Here is a 19,385-nt window from a genome sequence, read left to right as displayed (position 1 = left end):
ATCAGTGCAGAGGGTGTGTGGTCCTCCCTGTGTGTGTTTTGGGGTTGAAAGGGCTGCTTTGCAGCCATTTTGGAAAGTAAAACATCTCCCAGTCTTCCCGTTTCCATGCGGAAGGAAAGAGGGGGTGGTGGGTGGGAGTGCCCGTGAATGGAGCATCAGCAAAGGCTGGGGTGCAGAAAAGTAATTTTTTACTCTCTTTTTGTAATCACTTAAGAATTTCAGCTGGCTTCATCCCGGCACAGGAATCCCAAATCCCAGAGCTGTGAGAACAGAGCTGGCACTGAACTGCCCCTGAAACTCCCTGCTGGTATCAGTGGCATCCCAGGACCCTGCAACCCAGCCCCCTGGCAGGTAGGGCACGCCCAGATCTCTGTGGGTGATGTCTCCCAGAAAACCAGCCTGAAACCTGTGCAAGGCGAGCGGCCACATGGCTCGAGGTTTTTCTTGAGCGTGTGCCCTGGGAGAGGCAAATGCCATCAGCACAGAGCTGGGTGAAACTGCAGGGATGCCAGCGTGACTTGGATGAGCTTGGCATTGCACCACGGTCAAGAAATCCAGTATCAGGTTCATGCCCAGGCTTGTGCACAGAGAATCACACTTGGGTTTTTACAGCTGTGAGCGATGGTTTTCGATTATTTAATGGAGATATCAGAGGAGGTTCAATCCTAGCCCCTCCACACACTCTGGTGAGCAATTTATTTGCTGAGGTGATGAAAACTGCCTCAGCAGGAAAAGGAGGAATGGAAGAAAAAGCAAAGGAATGGATGGCTTTGAAGGAAGATGCACATGAAATGCAAACATGTCCCACATGTCCCCAGAGCTGGGACAAAGCTAGGCTGGGGTCTGCACTCTGGAGAGTCAGGGTCACCTCTTGCATTTCCTCTGTGGGTGGGAGCTGTCCCCATCCTCAAGCTGGGTGTCTGTGACACCCTGAGGAACCACCCTGGCGAGGGACAGGAGAGGGACACGCAGGGTCTGCAGCACCAGGGTGCAGACAAAGGCATGAACAAGCATGGAGGGAACAGGGACATGCACCCAAGGACAGGGAGAACTGCATTTCCAGCAGCCCATGTGGGCTGGGACGGGCCTGGGGACAATCACATTGTCACTCACAGCTCCATAAACTCCACTAGGCTGTGTTTACACAACAGAGAATGTTTCAGTTGTTTTATGGAGGTGGATAGGAACAACATAGGGACCAACGAGGCCAGGGCCAGGCTGAGCAATACGTGCCCAGCACCTGCTCTCCTCTCACAGCCTATAAAAACATTTTATTTTAAACGTGACACAGATTTTATAGCGCAATTTCGCAGCAGCACCTTTCACCCGGGTACAAACCGTGCGAGCAAAGCGGCTCCTCCGGGACGTCTTCCCGCCTGTCACTAATCCCTGGGTGAGAGTTCCTGAGCTGACTTTACACACCGAGAAATGATGGCCAGGAGCAACCCTGCAATTTAAACCAGTTTCAGCAGCCCGTGAGGAGGAAAACTCTGCGGGCACCAAGCCTGGTGCAGCAGCCGTGCCAGGGCAGGGACACACATGGCACCAAGCTCTGCCCATGGCAGCAAGGATTGATTGTCCTTTGTCCCATCCCAACCCTGGGCATCCTGATGGGACCAAATCCTACTGCACTGCCAGGAGGAAAGTCGTCCTCCACGGGCACATGCTGCCAGAGCACCATGGCAGAGGCATGGCACAATGGGTGTGATTTAACTGTGACTGTCCAGGCACACTCCTCCACTCAGCTATTTAAGAAAAATAAGATTTTAAAAAAAAAAAGTAAAAATCGGGATTTAGACCACTCTTGCAAATCCAGTCCCTTTCCTCTGATGCCCCAGAGAATCATGCCTTAATCCCATTACAGAGAAGTTTGGGGATTGTTTTACCTCACAGACTCCATGACCAGTGCATTTTTATCTGCTCAGACTTTCCAGGATGCTCTACCTGCTTTGATTCATGCTTAATTACTAAAAATTAGTTTTTTTCAGAGCATGAGGGAGGGTGGGGGTGCATGTACCAGCATGAGGAGGGCTAACCCTCTGTGCTGCTCCAAAATCCAGGCGGCAGAGCAATGCCAAGCCAAGCACAGTGGGGAAAAAAGGATAGATCCAGTTTGATGTCTGCCTTATCAGTCTTATTTTTATTGCACCGAAGGTATAAGAGCAAAATATTGATTGTGATGATAAAGAGATGAAAGTGTCAAGAAGGAATAGGCACACAAGTTACTCAGGCGATTGGAAGCCACGTTGGTTGTATTTAACAGGCATTTGCCATTAAGAAAAAACGCCTGTTTTTATTTAAATAGCCTCGGGCAAATTTCTCACTAAACCAACTTTCCCACGCCAGCCCAGTGCTCTAACTCTGGTTTTTGGCAAATTTTTTCCTGAGCTGTCAAGGCAAAATATATATAAGAATGCTGGTCTCACTTAGGTTTTTTTCCAGCCCCTGGAGACATGAAAATAATTTACAGATGTGCATTACCTGTTTATATTTGTATTAAGTTTTGCTTAACGGACATGATTTTCTTAGCTTGCAGTAACAAAAAAATATTCCCAGAGTTTCACTCATTTAATTTTAACTTATTAAAACTTTTAAACATGTGTGGAGGTTTCATGTTTTTAAATCACTAATCACATGGACAGTTGCCAAGGTTTCTATTAAAGCCTTTTACAAACACTATTTTTAAAAGGACCTAAAATCCCATTATTTTTAACCCCTGAAGACCACTCATAAGAAAAATTTCTTTGGATTTATGTCTTATTCACCTCTTACTGCAAAAAGATTTATGCTGAGCGCTGACTTCTGCCTTCCTCCCTTTTTGACTTTTGCTGGTAGGAATCTCTGGAGGAGACGTCTGGGAGAGGGAAACTTGAGGAGGTTCCCCACGAGGATCTTGCAGCAGATCCCTCTGTACCAGGGGAAGGATGGAGCCAGATTAAAGCGGCACATCTCGCAGCAGCGCCTGGCTGGAGGAGCCTTCCTCGTGTTGAGACTTTTATGGGATACCACAGAGGACCCTTTTAGCTCCCTTACAGCAGAGCCTTTTCCCCAAGCAGAGCCCCAGAGCTGCGGGGTCACAGAGCCCCCGGGTGATGGCAATAAATAGATGTATTTGACCTTCTGCGCTCGGGGGACGAGGCGGCGCGGCTGCGCGGCCGCACGCCCGGCTCTGCCTGTGTTTATCCACGGACACAGCACAGACCCTTCCAGCCACGGAGGGAACCCAGGGCTCACTCCTGGCTTCCCGTGTGTCCTTTCAGTCCAGCACCTCCAGGAGTAGCCTGGGACACACGGTGATCCGGTGTCTCGGCCACTCTGCACATCCCTCAGCATCACCACCTCTCCATCCCCAGATGGCACAGGCGTGGCACCCTGACAGCCCCGTGTCCCCAGGCATGCCCATGATGGTCCAGAGGGACAGGGGGGTCTCTCCCAAGTCTGAGGGATCAAGTTCCAGAGTGCAGCTGAGCTGGATGCACGGTGCTTTCTGCACACGGAGAACAAGCCCGGGCAAAGCTTTGGCCGGTATTTCCAGGCAGGTAGAGCTGAGGTGCTCCGTGGGCTCTGACAGAGAAGGGGAAAGGGGAGGGATGGAGAAAGAGCACAAAGTCTCCGTCTGCAAGGATGCCCAAGTGGAGAAACCTCAGGCTGTCCTCACACCTCCAGAGGATGGTGACAAGGTTGTGGTGGCACAGCTGGGGTCACATCCCACTGCCCAGTTGTTGTCACCCTACTCGTGCCTCCCTCTGCAGGGAGGATAGAACAGGCAGCACCCACATTCTGGATTTGTTCAAGGCTCAAGCTACCAGTGGCACCAGGACCCCGAGTGGCACCATGCTCCACACAGGGCCCTGGCTCCCCAGCCCCAACCAGGGCACTGCTTTAGAGCCCAGAGTGGGGAAGGCAGGAGGAGCAGGGAAGGAGGGAGCTGCGGGAGCGAGGTACCGCTGCAGGGCTCAGGCCTTTGATCTGGTGAGCAGACTCTGCCCTTCGGTTTGTTTAATTGTTTCACACTTGCTCTGGAAATAGTTTACAACAGGAAGCAGTGGGATAACAGCAGGGCTGGCATGGGATGGGATGAGCCCAGGGGCTGGTGGAGAGGTACCTGAGATGAGAGACACAGATGACCACAGTGTCACCCCCTTCCCATTAACCCGTTGCTGACCCTCCTTCCTCTTCCTCTTTCCCAAGCTTTCAGCCATCCCTCCATGTCCTCATGTTTGGGAGCTGTAAACGAGCCATCCAATAACCTCCAACAGCTCTTGAGGTAGAACACAAGAGTCCAATGAGATTTAAGTACCCACGTCCCTGGGAGAGATGGTATCCCAAATTCTCCATGCTCTGAGTTTTTGCTCCCTGCTTTTGCAGGCACTGCAGCCTTGCTGAGTAGGGCTGGCCCCAAAACCCCATGGAAGCATCATTTTTAAGCACCCTCACAGGGGCTGTTCCCATTAGTGGTGCTCTATGGGTACAGCCCTGAGCATCCCCCTGCAGCCACAGCTCACAGGAGACACCCACAAACACCGGATTAAAGGCTCCAACCTGTCCTGGGCTCAGGGCAGGGCACTCCAACTTGGTTTTCCAGGCTTGGCTGTGGCACGGTGGCAGCTGGGACAGAATGGGGCTCTGGGGATGGAGGCACAGGGACCCTCTGTCACCGCTGCTCTAATGGGAAAGCTGCACACACATGTGGAGGTTGTGGGGCTGCCCCTGGGTTTGGCTTCTCCACTTCTCCCAGTGTGTTTGTTTATTTGTGGATGCGGCGCACGGGGCTGGCCAGGCTCTGCCTGGGAGTTCATGAGTTCACAGCACAAAACAAACAACATCCGACCCAGCTCTGCTAGCACTGCCAGCACCTGCGGGGGAGCTGGGTGGGAAATGGCTCCATGTACCTGCACACACCTGAGTCCTGCTGGGGGTCAGAAGGGGAACCCCACACTGAACTTCCCAGCACCCAGGGGATGGTCAGTCCATGTCCTGGTCCCCCTGGTATAACCACCACGTTCCTGCGTATCCCGTGGTTTGTGTGCTCTGGGACCTTGCACGGACACACCGTGGGTCAGGCTGGGCCTCGGGGCTGCTGTGGTCACTCAGAACTGTGGCCCCCGGGGCTGTGCAGGGACTGGGGGGGCTGGACTGGGGAAGGTGTGCAGGAGCTGCACTGGGACCACAGAGAAGCTACGCTGGGATTACCCAGAGTGTGCATGGCGGGGGTGCTGCACCAGTACTGGGGTGAGGGCTGAACTGGAGGTATCCGGAGCTGCACTAGGGAAATGCAAGGCCGCTTGTGGGGGCTGCACGGAGGTGTCCAGAGCTGTGCTGGAGCTCTGTGGTGGCTGTACGTGAACTGTCCTGGAGCTGCACTGGGAGGATTTGGGGGACTGGAGGGGCAGGCTGCACGGCGAGAAGAACCTGATCCGTGCCTGCATGCAGGGAGCTGCACCGGGGGTGTCCGGTGGCCGCACACGGGGACTCAGCTGCCCCGCAGTGGGACTGGAGGGGGGCTGCGGGGATCCTCGGTGGCGGGAAGGGGGATCCCAGCAGCGGCCCCCGGGGCTGGGCAGGGAGGAGCGTCTCTCCCATCCCGTCCCATCCCCTCCCGTCCCGTGGCGCCCGGCCCGCCCCGCACCGTCCCGGCCCGCCCCCCGCCGCCCGGCCCGGCCCGCCGGGGCTGAGCAGCCGCGGGAGGCGCCGCGTTCGGAGTCGCTGCTCTCGGGCGAGCTGTGCTTGGGGCTCCCGGCGGGGCGGAGCGGACCCGCACAAGCACCGGCACCGGCACCGGCTCGGCTCGGCCGAGGCCCCGCGGATCTATGCGGCTGTGAGCGGCGGGAGCAGAGCGGGATGGAGCGGCTCCTGGCGCCCGGCCTCCTGGTGCTCCTGCTGCCCGCCCTGACGCGAGGTGAGGGCCGCCGCCGCCACGGGCCCCGCACCGACCGCCCCGAAGGAAGTTTGCCGGGAGCGGGGCCGGGCGCGGTGGGCACCGGAGCCCGGCAGCGTCGGGGGTCCGGGCCGGGAGGTTCCCGTGGGAACCGGGACTCGGCTCCTGCGGCGGGACCGGAGCGCGGAGCCCTCGGGGGTGGGGTGGGGGGGGGGGTGTCCGGGAGCGGAGTCCTCGTGGGAACCGAGGGATGCGCCGGGACCGGGCTCGGTTCTAGCGGGAGAACCGGGACCGGAACCGTGTTGGGAGAGCTGGGCTGAGCCCCGCGGGGGTGAGCGGAGCTCGGGGGAGCCGGGGCCGGAACGGCGCGGGGGGGAGCGCGGCTGAGCCCGCGGCTCGGTGCCCCCAAGGAGGCGCTCGGGGCCACCGGGAGCCGGAGCTCGGTGCCCGGGGCTGCCGCGGGGAGCGGCGCTCGCTGCCGTCGGGGGGAGCGGAGCTCGGTGCCGGGAGAGCCGAGGCTCGGCCGGGCGGAGGGGCGAGCAGGGCGGCCTCTCTCCTGCTGCCGTTCTGCGAGAGCTTTTGACCGTTTTGCAAATTTTCTTCTCGGTTTCCTGTTTCTTGAAAGCCGGGGCCCCTCGGGCCCCCGTCCTCCGGGGCGGGTGCTGGTGCTTCGCCGCTAAGCGCTGCGCGACCGTCGGGGGCAGCGGGTCGGGGCGCGGGAAAAGAGCGCCTAAAGCGGCTGGGAATGCGGGACGGAGTGGGGGACAATCCATCCCGGGGCGGGTCGGGACCCTGCAGTGCCCCCCTGCCTCGGGACCGAGCTAGTGGGGAGAACCCGGAGAGGATTTTGGGGGAGCGAAAGCAGCGGTGCTGCTCCCACAACAAGGCTGGGAGCCGTCGAAGGCTAAGTTTGCAGAAAGTTGTGCCCGGTCGGAGTTCCAGCACCCCCGCTGGAGTGATCCCCAGCCCCCCAGTCCGTCTGCCGTGGGACACGGAGCCGCAGCGGGGTGAGCCCGGGGCTCGGCAGCCGTCCGGGGCAGGATCTGGGTTGTGGTGGTGGCGGTGCGAAGCTGCAGTCGCTCAATGTGAAACTGCCCCGGCTGCACACGCGTGTCGCAGAACCAGTTACCGTGAAGAGCGAGAGGGCAGAGAAGGGGAAGAGCGAGCCGGGGTGGAAATCGGAAGCGATTCTGGGTACTTTCAGCGAGTTGCTGTGGTAACTCTGCAGAATTTGGCTCTGAGGGCCAGACAATGAAACCTTTACTCATAGCAAGTTATGACGGGCGACTCATTTCGTTACCGACCTCACGGTAACTAATGAGCCCCGGGCTGGATGTTTTTTTCCCAAATGGCATTTGTCAATCAAGGGCCTGATCTGCGGTTTCTCTCTGTCGGTCCTCCTGCTGGAGGAGCAGGCACAGCCTTCCCTCAAACCCACCCTGGGTTTATTTTTAGGTGAGCCTCTCAGTGCAGGGGCCACACAGTCCCTGCCCCATCCATCACCCTCGGATGAAGGCTACCAGGTGCTGGACCCCACCTCACCAGGCTGTGCAGGAGGTCTGGGGTTCTCAGCGAGCCTGTCCCCAGCCCAGGTGACACCAGGGGATGCAGCCCCCCTGCTGCCACCAGGGTCCTGAGCTGTGGCTAATGCTGTCCCTCTGTTTGCAGGTTTACGGTGCTCACAGCTTGCTGAATCCTGCCTCAACGGGGGCAAGTGTGAAACTTTTCCCAACGGGACGGAGGTGTGCCAGTAAGTATGGAGCAGCCACAGGATTTTCATCTCCCCCGACCAAAGTTATTGACATGCATGTTGACTTTGCTTTGAAGGCTCTGGATTTAATAGGGCAAGATGCGTTTTCTTTCCTTGAGTGGCAAGAATAACCTGCTTGTGTAGGAGTCACCACGAGTTTGGCAGGATCGGGCTTTGTTCCTGGCTGGGTGGAAAAACATGGGCAAAGGGCCATGTTTTGCTGGTGTTAGCCTATGCAGACTGCCCTTCTGATGGAGCAGGAGGTAGGGCCAGCCCGAGGCGCTCCTTGGGCCATCGGGCGGGGAGGGAGGCTGTCTGTCTGTCTGTCTGTCTGTCTGTTTTCCAGCTACTCCCTCCTGGCCCCGAAGCATTGCCTTTCAGTCCCTTGCACACTAGAGTGACCAGTAGATCTCCAATAAACACTCGAGACAGGTTCCATGGCATGGCTCTGGCTGCTGGAGCTGCCCCAGTGGTGTCCGTGGGCCGATGAGGCATCACCAGGGGAGCAGGGCACCTCCTCCTGCAGCCCTGCCAGTGCTGGTGCCAAGCTGTGGTCTAGCCTGGTGTTCCTGGTGGGACCTGGCACCCAGGCTGGGGCTTTCTCCAAGCTGATTGTGGGGAAACGGATGTGTAAAGCGTTGGGACTCTTTGAAGGACCAGCCGACCCACCGCAGCGATGGCCGATTCACTCCAGGCTCCCAGGGAACAATAACCAAGAGAAATGAATAAGACTCCAGCTCCCTTTTTAAAACTATTCCATAAAAGAAATGTGAATGGGCAAGGCTCTGCTTTCCGGCCAGATTTCCCCTCTGCCTGTTGAACATGGCCTGAGCTGCGAGCAGGCAGGGAGACGTTCCCACCCACCCCAAATTTCCAAATAGGAAGTCCTCGGCGGAGGAACCTGAAGGCATTTCCAATCCCAACCTGTTGAATGGCAGTTTCCCTTGACAATGTGTGTTGCTTTTTTGCAAATCCGCCTGGGTGCCGTTACTCTGCCCAGTAGCCGGGCACCTCCCGCCCCCTTCTCCAAGCTGAGCCCCCCAACCCTTTGGTGCAAATAAATCAGCAAATCAATCAGGCACATGAGCAATTTAATGGACAAAGGCTGGGTCCCTTTGTGAGGCACTAATGAATGCACGCCACTTTTTTTTGCACAGAAGCCCTTACCAACGCTTGACGCTCTAAATCTTGTTTTCTTTCATTCAAAGAGCGACAGCTGGGATTCGGTCGAAATTCGGCAGCTATTGTTAAGGGAGGCAGATTAATGCTGTGTGACTAATCATGTATGGCTTCCCAGAATGCCCAACCCTCCACCCCCTCCCCAACCTTACACCCCTCCTTTTCCTTGTGGTCATTCTTTCCTTTTTTTCTTAAGTCTCTGCAACTCCTGATTTACATTTCATGTGCAGATGGTGATGGAATCTAATTAGATCTGATGTGTTCGAGCTCTATTTGGAGAAGCCTCCAAAGTAGGCTCGGGGTGGATTGTTTTTTTAAGAGAAAAAGTTAACTTTAAAAAAGTTCTTGGTTGCTGGCTATGAGTAACCACTTCTCTCTTGGCTGCAGATGCTTCGTGAGTGTGCGTGAGTTATTTTTGTAGGAGCACAAGGTGTGTGCTCTTGTCCCGTGCAGGGCGATGGGGGGCAGATACTGGAAGTACAGCCAGACTGAAGGAGGTGCAACTTCCCAAGTTACCTGATAGCAACTCTCAAAATCCTAGTTTTTCACTTTGTTTGAATATCTCTTGACGAGGAGCTTTGCTTCCAAGCTTCTTAAACAAAGCAGAGCCAAGAGCACAAGATACCAGACACAGAAAAGCTTGGCACTGCCCTTTGGCGCCTGCGTGAAATGCACCATTTTGGCTGCTGGCCACATCTCTGCTCGGCCTGGCACTTAACAAAGTTTGGCCATAAAGCCCCTTTGTGCTGCCCCCACAAATCCAATTAGAAAGTGGAGTGAAATAAATAGCGTACGAGGGGGATGCTGCTCCAGAGAACGAGTGTCCCGGCGCTTGCGGCGGGACAGAGCTCGTTGGGTTACGTGGAGCCAACTCTGATAACTCCAACCCCAGGTTATCAGCCCTGGTACGGAAAGGGAACCGCCAGCGCGAGACCAGGAGCTTTCTCTGCCTTTTAGTATTTTACAGGGGTAGTTTGTAAAGCTTCAGGTGCCTTATCTTGCTTTGTGCCTTTGCCAGGTGGTGCAGGGCACACAGGGCTTTAATTGAGTGGAGGGGACCAAGCATTGGATTGGAGGGCTTGGGACAGAAGTGCCCTAATTAAGATCCTTCAGAGCTGCTTTCCATCTTGGCAGGGTCTTTCAGTGCAGGGAGAGCAGCAGCAGTTTTGTGGGTCTTGCACAGACCCCAGCTGAAGGCTCTGGGTGCTTTTGTCCCAGAGATGGAGCTTTAAGAGGTCCAGGCTGGAGTTGGTGGCTGCTGTGAGGTTCCGTGGCTCTGGGGAGCTGTGGCATTCCAGAAAAGGCACTCGCCTTGGACTAAGGAATTTTCCCAGACTAAATGAGAAGGTTTTTCCAAGAGGTCGTTTTTGACTTCTAGTGATAGCTCCTAATTAGACTGTTGAATAACCCTAGTTTTTGACTGGCATCCCTGCAAATGAGTCAGGCTGATTTTAGCTCCCTGTGCCATGTGACATTTATTCCCAGGACCTCCCTTGCTCTGCTAGTTAAAAGCAGATGGCATTGAAAGAGGGCTGAATTTCCAGCCCTGCTCCACCAGGCTCTCACCACTGAAGCCAGAGGAGCTGTGCCTGAGTTCTCCTCTTGCTCAGAGATGCAAAAGACATGGTGGAGGGAAAAAATAAGTTAAATTAATCACTGGGCTTGTGCTGAAAAGGGGGAAAAGTCAGTTTGCTAAAGTACTTCCTCTGTTTATGAATCAGCACAGCGTTGTTCAGCCAGTGCAGTGGCTGCTGAGCTGGTGCCCATTGCCACCACCAGCTTCCATGGGCAGCGGGCCAGAAGCATGGGAAGAAACATTCTGAGGGGGACCATAGTGGGAAGAGTTGATTATTTTAGTTCAAAACTCTTTCAGGAGACAACCAGGAAGGCAGAGGAGTGATGTGAGCCCCGTGAGTTTCTGTGCCCTTCAAGTTATTCAGCTGCTCAGTCATTGTTATCTCATTGTAAAGGGCGGAAGTTTCCTTCTGGTTTGGTTTTTCTCATGTGCTTTAAACCCAACATTATTTCCATGAAATAATAACAAAGAAAAAATGCAGTCTCGGTGCTGGAGAGGAAGAGGGTGGAGTGTTGAACAATCAACCAGAGGAAGCTCTTAAAGAAGTAGACGAGCAGTGATTCAGCCATGTTGAGAACTCTTGATGGCTCTTTCGAGTCTGATCTCATTCTCGGAAAGAGCAAGGTGGAAATGGGTAAGAGGGGAGATTAAAAATACCAAAGTGTCACCTGTTGCAGATTCCAGTGGAAGAGAAACCGAAGCTCAGCTGCTGAAGTCATTGGGACAGCAGTGGGGGTTTTAGGTCTTGTCTAAAAGAATCTGTTTGTATCTCTGCTCTCTGCAAGGTGTCTCAGGTGGTCCCACTCACTCCTGCTCTCTGTCCTTGGGATTTTATTGCTTGGGCAGAGGTTTTTTTTGCTTGGTTTTTCTCATGGCTTGGATGCCTGTGGTGGCCTGAGGGTTGTCCTCTGTGTGATGAGCATAGGATATGCTGGAGAGGAGTTAACTCTGGAGGTCCCTCAGCAGCAACCACAGCACAGAGATGAGCAGGAGAGATGGGGTGATGCAGAGGGGATCAGAAACTCACAGTGGTGTTCATCACTCAGATTAGTGGGGCTATTCCCCAGCAGCTACTCGAAGCTGTGTGCTCACAGGATGGTTTGGGTTGGAAAGGACCTTTAAAAGTCATCTGCAATGAGCAGGGACATCTTCAGTTTCTGTGGTCTGGTGGTGTGAAGCAGTGCACGGGGCTCTGCTCCCTGGGGCTGGAGGTCACTCACTCCGTGGAATGGGGTGAGTTTTATTCCACCAAAATCTCTTCCATCTCAACACCTGACTCGCTGCCTTCTTTCCTGATGGCAGTCCATTTGTTCCAGCTGATACCTCACACCTGGCCTCCCCTCCCAGGCTATTATGCTTTATTGTATGTAGCATGAGAGTGACACGTATAAGTCACTGCAACACCAGGCTATTCACCAATTAAGGACTCAGACAACATAATCAGGAGGCAGTTAGCAAGTTTTAAAATAACATTGTTTGGAAATTAACCTGCTTTTTCCAGGCCTGGAGGTGTGGTGACCCTCATTTTGCTCGTGTTGGTCAGTGTCCCGAGTGGTGGCGGCGTGTGTACATGAGTGGAATGTGAAATTTATAGAGCATCAGCGTGTTTAACGAGGGAGTAGCCCCAGGGTGCACTTAGGGAGAGCTGGTGAGCTCTGGATTTGGATGGAGACTTCTCTGTGGTTCACGTGCTGCCAGGTGAAGGTTTTGCACCATGTGTTGGGGCCGCAGAGTGCAAGAGCTTCTGGGATATAACTTAACCCCCCTGGAAAAGCAGACCTGCTGTGGGGTCTTGGTTGAGTCTTGTCTTTTTCCCAGTGGCCAAAAAGGTGTTCAGGGTGCCCTGCTCCACTCAGGGCTGTGTGCAGCCATCCTTGAGGACCTGCCAAGGATGGGGCAGCACCAAGGGCCACTTGGGCTGCTCACTCACCACTGTCCAAGCCAGGCTATTCCTGCAGCCCTGCTTTGTGTTCAGGGTTAGAAAGGTCAGCAGTCTGGAGAAGTGATGGTTTGGGATGATTCCAGTTTCCTCCCAAATGGTGTTTTCATCTCATTACATGGCCCATGGTGCTGAGCCCCGTGCCTGAAGGATGGTGCTGCATCCACCCATCTCAGCAATGCCCAAATCCCATCAGTCCCTGATGCTGCCTTGCTGCATGGTGCCCCCATGACCCCAGATTTGCTGCAGCCAGAGCTCTGGAATAAGGACAGAAATGCTGCTCTGGTGTCAAGGGGGAACGCTGGATTTTTGATTCTTGGGTATCTGAATGTGGAGGCACCCAGGAGCAGAGAGGTGTTGGACTTCATAGCAGAGCTCCTGTGTGTGATGCTGAGAAGTCTTTGCAGCACCCTGCTGGTCCCAGGCCATGGCAGCTCCCCAGGACAGTTAGAGATGCCCACCTGGGAGCTCCCCAGTGTTTAACACATGGGTCTTGCTGGTAGAGCAGCTCAGTGCTGCTTCCAGCTGAGCATCTGGCCAGGTGTGATGGTGCCAGACACCCACATCTGGACTCTGCCTTCCTCTCTGCATGTCTGGTGGGTCAGGTCCTCTCCTGTCACCTCTTCATGCTGGCAGGTCCCCAGTGGGCAGGGTCTGTGGTACTGTGATCTTGGTATCTCAAGCAATTTGCTGGTGGTTAATAGGGTGATCGTGGAACTGTGGAATAGTCTGGGTTGGAAGGGACCTTAAGCATCTCATTCCGCCCCCTGCCACCCACCTTCCACTAGCCCAGGTGGTTCCAAACCCTGTCCAACCTGGCCTTGGACACTTCCAGGGATGGTGCAGCCACAGCTTCTGTGGGCACCCCAATGATGCTGGAGGTTCCCATTGGTAAATGCAGTGCTTGGTGTGAGACATGCAGGAATAAAACCTCTGTGAGGTGTTGGAGATGGGGGAAGAGATGTTTGGCTGGGCTATATGGGGAGCTCTGTCCCTAGAAAGAATATTTTCAGTTGAAAGGAACCTACAATGATCACTGAGTCCAACTCATGCCTACCACCTCACATGCAGCAGAATTCATGCTGTACTTCTAGCCATCTGTACCCAAAATCAGTTCGGTAGAGAATCATAGAATCACAGAATACCCTGAGCTGGAAAGGACCCCCAAGGATCATTGAGTCCAGCTCTTGGCCCTGCACAGAACAAGCCCAAAATCCCAGTGTGTGCCATGGGAGCAGGATGCTGGTGAGAAGCGAGCTCGGGGTGTGCCTCCCTCACACAGCAGTAATTAATGTCTGCTTTAAGCTCTCACCCATCACATCCTCCCCTTCCCCCCATGGCAGTTAATATTGGAAAAGCCAGTTAAACAGTTAATGTTTAGGCCATGGTTATTAGGCCCTTGCATATTTCCAGCAAAGGGAGCCCAGTCGCATTTTAATGGGAAACTTTCATGCTCAGTCAAGTTGCAAAAATTTATTTGTGCCAAAGTCATTTTCTTTTAACAAGTTTTCACCCTAATTCCCTTCCCCAAAACCTGAATTTAATGGTATTTATATGGGAAATGGATTTATTAAGTTTTAATGATGCTATAACGTTGCCCTTATTTAATAGAAGGGGCACCCTGCAGGCAGGTGGCCTGGTGGTGGTGGGCTGGGAGGGCTGGGTGCCACAGGGGCACCCTGGGGTGGGGATCCCTCTTGCTTTGGGCTTGATTTAAAGTCACCATGGCTGAGAGTGGCAGTGCCAGCTTTGCTTCTCCCCTCTGGGTTGTGCACGATCTGTTGGCAGGACTGAGTTTGGCATCCTGCTGCCAATTCCTCCTCATCCTCTGTGGTGTGATGTGATGCTACCTGTGCATGTCACACCTGTCCCCAAGAGGAGCATGGAAAGGAGCTTTTGGCAAAGCTTTTGGCTTTGTCAGCTGCTCTGTCCCACGTCAGTGAGGTGACGGGGACCCCAAGGGCCACACGCTCCCTGCTGGCTGTGGATTGAGCATTTGTGAGTGTCCCGTGGTTTATTTTAAGGAATTTTCTGCTGTTAATGAGCAGCCATGGAGGAGAGCGTGTCCCCAGCACTCCTGCCCCACTGGAGCATCCCTGCTTGGGGGGAACAGGAGGAAACCCTCCGGAGGGCACTCCTGTATGGTTAACCCACGGGATGGCTCCTCTGGAGCAGGTGGAGAAATGTGGCTATCCTCTGGGAGCTTTGGGACGGGCTGGGAGAGTGACCCCATGGGGGAACAGCCTGGGAGGAGGGGTGTCTGTCCCTGGCCCCCAGCCCCTATTAAAATGTTAGACACAGACCTCCAAGTCAAAAGGCAGGGCGACAGACGGCCCTTTCACAGGGCCTGCTGCTCCCCACAAAAGGGGGGTTTCCAGGGGAGGGGGGCAGGAATGCAGGCTGCGGCCGGAGGGCAGAGCCGCCACCATTGTCCCCGCTCCCTCGGCGAGGGCGTCATGTTGACACAGGGATTTCTGCCGGCAAAAGGTGTCGGATGCAGAGGTTTCTCTCCCTCTCTCTCCGTTTCCTTGGTTAGATTCAGCAGAAGAAATCGGCAGCAGCAGAAATCCTGGGATCTGTATCCCAGGAGCTGATACCCGTCTGCTCTTGGTGTTTTACGTCCTTAAGCGCATGGTTTCCAAGTGGGCAAGAGTTCTGTTGCTAATAACAATTTTTGGGAGTTTTGCTTGCAAAAAGGGAGACCAGCAGCTCCATGTCTGTGAGGTTGAGGGGGACTGGATCCATCCCTGTCTGGGCATTGCCACCTTTGCCCACTCCCCATCCCACTGAAACATCCCCGGCAGGAATTTCTCTGGCTTTCCATTGGCTTTGTGCCACAGGGCACCCGTGAGCTCTGCAAAACCCCCCTCTCCTCCTTGTTTATAAATATCAGGGCTAAATTTAGCTTGCTTAAACTTTTGGTGGCTGTTCAGATCCTAATCGTAGGTTTTAAGTCAGGATTAGACGAGTGGGATGGTGGGGTCACGAGTGGGAGTTTTCCATATTTGGCTCTGGGGCAGGACAGTGTTTAGCCAAAACTTGGTTTGAGGGGGAAAGGGGAGAAAAGGAGTCCATCATCACTTAGTGAGATGGTGACACTGGGGCTGTGTGTGTGCCAGAGCTCTGAGAGCACAGCAGAGTGAATTCAACCTGCACGGGCAGCAAGGGCTGGGTCCAGAGCAGGGAAAAACCAGGAGTTACCCCAAAAGGGGTGGGGAGGAAAGAATGACCTCAGGCACCAACAATGCTGGGCTGGCAGGCACCCTGTGGAGGTAGAAATTCCTTATCTCCCCCAAATTCTGACTTTTTCTTCTACTGGCTTACAGAATAACAGATTTTTAGAGGGCAAGAGCAGGGAGTGTTCTCAGATGCCACAGGTGCCGCTGCAGTGTCTGATGGGCACTGTGGGTGCTTGTTGAGGGACCTGCCCCAGGAAAGTCACACGGGTGGGTGATGGGACCATGTGGCAGCCTCAGCCCCAGGCTGTGTTGCCTGGGGATCCTCTGCTGGAAGCACATCCTTCGTGGTCAACCCCTCAATGGGCAAGAGAAGGAGCAGGGGCCAGGGTGAGCAGAGTGAGCCGGGCTCCCACAAACAATGGGGCTGTGCAGCTTTACTGCACAGAGGATATAAAAAAACATCGACTGGGGAAAACAAATATTTCATAGCAGCCATTGTTGAGGGTGGGAATGAGGCGAGTTTTGTCTTGGGTTCTTCCTTCGACATCTTTCATGTTTGTTGTGAATGAAGCTCCATTGAAAGGCAGCTCCTTCCCAGGTAGCCAGTTACCACCCGTGAATAGCCTGGCCACTCTGCTTAGTAATGGGATTATATTGTTTTTCATTACAATGGGAACTTTGATTCCCAAACTGTCCTGACTAATGTCTGCTTAAGAAACAAAGCCATTTTTTTCCTTCATAGGAGGAACAGGGCTCTAGCATGTTTTTTTCCCCACTCCTGTCCACGAGTATATCCAGCTTTGGGAATTCCTTTAGTTTCTCTCCAGATGAAAGTCTGGATCTTAAAATCTCAATTAGATGACTTGGGCTAGGTTAAAAATGAAATGGAACAAGAAAAAAAAACACATCAAAGACTCAGGATTGCAGTTTGCTTTTTTAATTAAACAAGAGTGGAGATCTGCTCTTGCTTTATTAACCTGATGTCACTTGGAGTAACCTGCTGCTTTGCCAACCACCTCCCTGTGTGAAACTCTGCCTTTTTCCCAGGCTGGTGTCCCAGAGTGTTTAATAAAGCAGGACCTGGATGAGACTTCTTAAAAAACCACCACTTAGGTCTTGTGCTGGGTTTTGGTACCAGGAGGTCCATCATGGCTGCTGGAGGTTTCCTTTTTTTTTTCCATTTTTTTCCAATTTTTTTTGCTGCATGGGGCTGTGCTGGTGCTTTAGGATGCATCACCCAGTCGGGGTGCCCCACATGGGTGAGGACAGCTGGGCAGCTCTGCCTTCGTGCCTTGGCTCTCCTGGGTGCTGTGGTGAAGCCTTTGGTTTCTTAACAGCCACAGGGCCAGGAGCCACCGAGAAAAGTGAGGTTGGGTGAGCCCTGCTGTGCTCGCTGCCAGAGGGGGCTCAAGCAGCCCCCCCAAGCCTCTGGCTGCCAGGGTACAGGGAGCAGCCACAGCCCCATGTGCTCCAGAGAGGTCAGGGCAGCGTCCCAAAGTATTCCTTGTCTCCCTACACCCCTTTCTTTCTGTGTGCTCCTGGTGATGCTAGGCGGGGAGGTGGGGGCAGAGAGCAGGGTCCTGAGCTCCGATTCTCCAGCAGGATCGTTTGCCAGACCTCCCTGCCTTCCCCCGGCTCCAGAGTGTGCTCATGTGTCAGCAGGATATTTCCAAGGCATCCTGGAGTCCGTAGTAGTAACACCTGTTGCTCCATGCATCACAGGAGGGATTCTTGGGGAGGCAGTGGAATGAGAATGAATGGAATAAGATGCAGTGAGAAGCAGGTTTTCTTCTCTCAGGGACATGGAGACATATCCCCAAGCACTGGCCTTTTTCTCTGGTCAGATTGGAGCCAGGGGAGATCACGGTCCCCTGGGCTGGCAGCGAGCAAACGTGTCTTACGGGGAAGGGTGTAACTTCAGGAGAAAGCTGGGGTGTTGCTCCCAGGCTGGGCCAGGCAGGGAGCCACTGGCACAACTGGAAAGGTGACTCTTGTGCGTGGCTGCCTGATGGAAAGCAGGCTCCCTGATGCCTGGGCTGTGCAGCTGCTGGGGTGCAGGGGAAGGTGTGGGGCAGGAGGTTGGGTTCCCGTTGTCAGCCCCAGGATGATGGTTACCCCAAGAGGTGTGGGGGCAGCAGGGTAGGGCTGTGTCACTCTGCACCTGGGAGCAGCCTGCAGTGGCTCTGGGCTGTTGTGCAGCTAAGGGAGGCTGTCCTGCGGGTTGTTCCTCCTTCCCTCAGCTGTTGCCAGCAAACATGTGAAATCTGAGTGTCCTGCTCACGTTCAGCCACTTGCTTCGCTCCATGGGGTCCCGACCATGCTGGCACAGCCACCCACAGGTCACGCAGCACATTTGCTGCTGCACAGGGCTCTGGGGGTGGGAAGGTCCCTCGGGGGGACCCTCTGCACTACTCAAGGTCACAGTTGTGGTCCTGAACCTTCCCTGTGCTGAGGTGACTCTGCCTGAGACTCAGGGGCTCATCTGAGGTGGCTGTTCCAAGCCACAGAGCAGAGAATGGCATCCCCCAGCCCAGCCTCTTGGGGTGGGGGCCTCTCCTCATGGTGGGAGACCCTACACCCAGCACCAGGGAGTGTCCTGGTCCCATAAGTCTCAAGTGCCCCCAAAACGGTGCTTGAGTAAAGACCTGAGCCTGCTCTGCTCAGCTTTCCCACGCTGCTCATACCTTGGGGAAAACAACCACGGCCGTTTGTACTTCCAGCAGTTGAGGGTGAGGAAGAGGTTAGGTGATAGCAGAGCAGATAAGAGGCAGCCTGGATGTGGGGCTAGGGGCCAGGATGGGGCTCCCTGCCAACCCCCTGTCCCCTCCTGCAATGTGGGGCTGACCCCTGAACCTGCCCCTCTGTAGGGTGGGCGTGGGGGACAGCCCGTGCATGTGCTCCAGTTTACACCTGGTTTCCACTTTGCTTGTTGGCTTTGGTTTTTTTTTGTTTTTTTGGTTTTTTTTTTTGTGCATTTTAAGCCCAGAGTGGGTTTTACCTCCAGCCCTGCCACGGTCTCAGGGTCCCTTGGGAGGAGCAGGCAGGAGAGCAGTGAGTGGTGTGAGCTGAGAGGTTATACAGGCTGAGCCCCCACATCCAGCACATCCCTGTGCATCCAGCACCTCCCAGACACGCCCTGCCCTCGGGCTGTGCTTGTGCAGGGCTGTGCATCCCAAATTTAAACAAAGCCCCCGTGCTGCCATTCGGGAGCCGTGCTGGGGCTGCGGGAGTGCCTGGGTGTCATCTGTGCCGGCCGTGGCAGATGGCAGCTTAGTGCAGAAAGGAAAACATTAGTCTTGGGTCAGAGGTCGCAGAAACATCTGCCTCGGGATGCTTTCAGTGCCCGCATTGCTGCGGAGGGACAAAACCTGTTGCTGGTGGCTTGGAGGAAAAGCCTTGCACGACAGAGTGAACAAAGGGCTGGCAGCACCAGAGCCACACACGGGGAGCACCCAGAGCAGAACCCTCAGGCTGGAGGGGATGGGATGGGATGGGCACCCCAAATCTGCCAGCACTGCTGGTGGGGCCAGAGGTGTTAGCAGAGGTGTAGAGCAGAGCTGAGGCAGCAGCTCTGACACTCCTGCAGCCCATTCATGCTTTTGATTATGTGATCTGCTGAGATCTCCTGGAGCCTTGCTGGAATAGCTGCAGCGTTGGGCCACTGGTTGTAACTCCTTAAGGATGTGCAGCAGACACAACAAATGCACGTGGCTGTGATGAGTAGATCCAGATTTGGCCCAGGCTTGGTGCTGGGAGCAGAGTGGGAATTTGGGGCCACTGTTGCTGTTCCCAGGCTGTCCCCAGGGACTGCTGTCTGACCTTGGACAAGGCCTTCTCCATCACCCTTCACACTGGCCATGAATCATGCAGATTTATGGGCTGGC

General features: G+C 54.6%; 1 protein-coding gene across 2 annotated transcripts in view; it reads left to right on the top strand.

Moving 5' to 3' along the window:
- Positions 1-5,841: 5,841 nt before the first annotated feature.
- NOTCH1 (notch receptor 1) overlaps positions 5,842-19,385 on the top strand; it is a 41,806-nt gene continuing 28,262 nt past the window's right edge. For both annotated transcript variants that reach the window (XM_062505415.1, XM_062505414.1), the window contains exons 1-2: positions 5,842-5,899; positions 7,547-7,628. In XM_062505415.1, coding sequence (XP_062361399.1) covers positions 5,842-5,899; positions 7,547-7,628 — 140 coding nt within the window. The remainder of the gene's footprint in view (positions 5,900-7,546; positions 7,629-19,385) is intronic.

The sequence above is a fragment of the Cinclus cinclus genome, chromosome 19 (assembly GCF_963662255.1).
Source record: "Cinclus cinclus chromosome 19, bCinCin1.1, whole genome shotgun sequence".
Lineage (NCBI taxonomy): Eukaryota > Metazoa > Chordata > Aves > Passeriformes > Cinclidae > Cinclus > Cinclus cinclus.
This window is presented reverse-complemented; position numbering and strand designations above follow the sequence as displayed.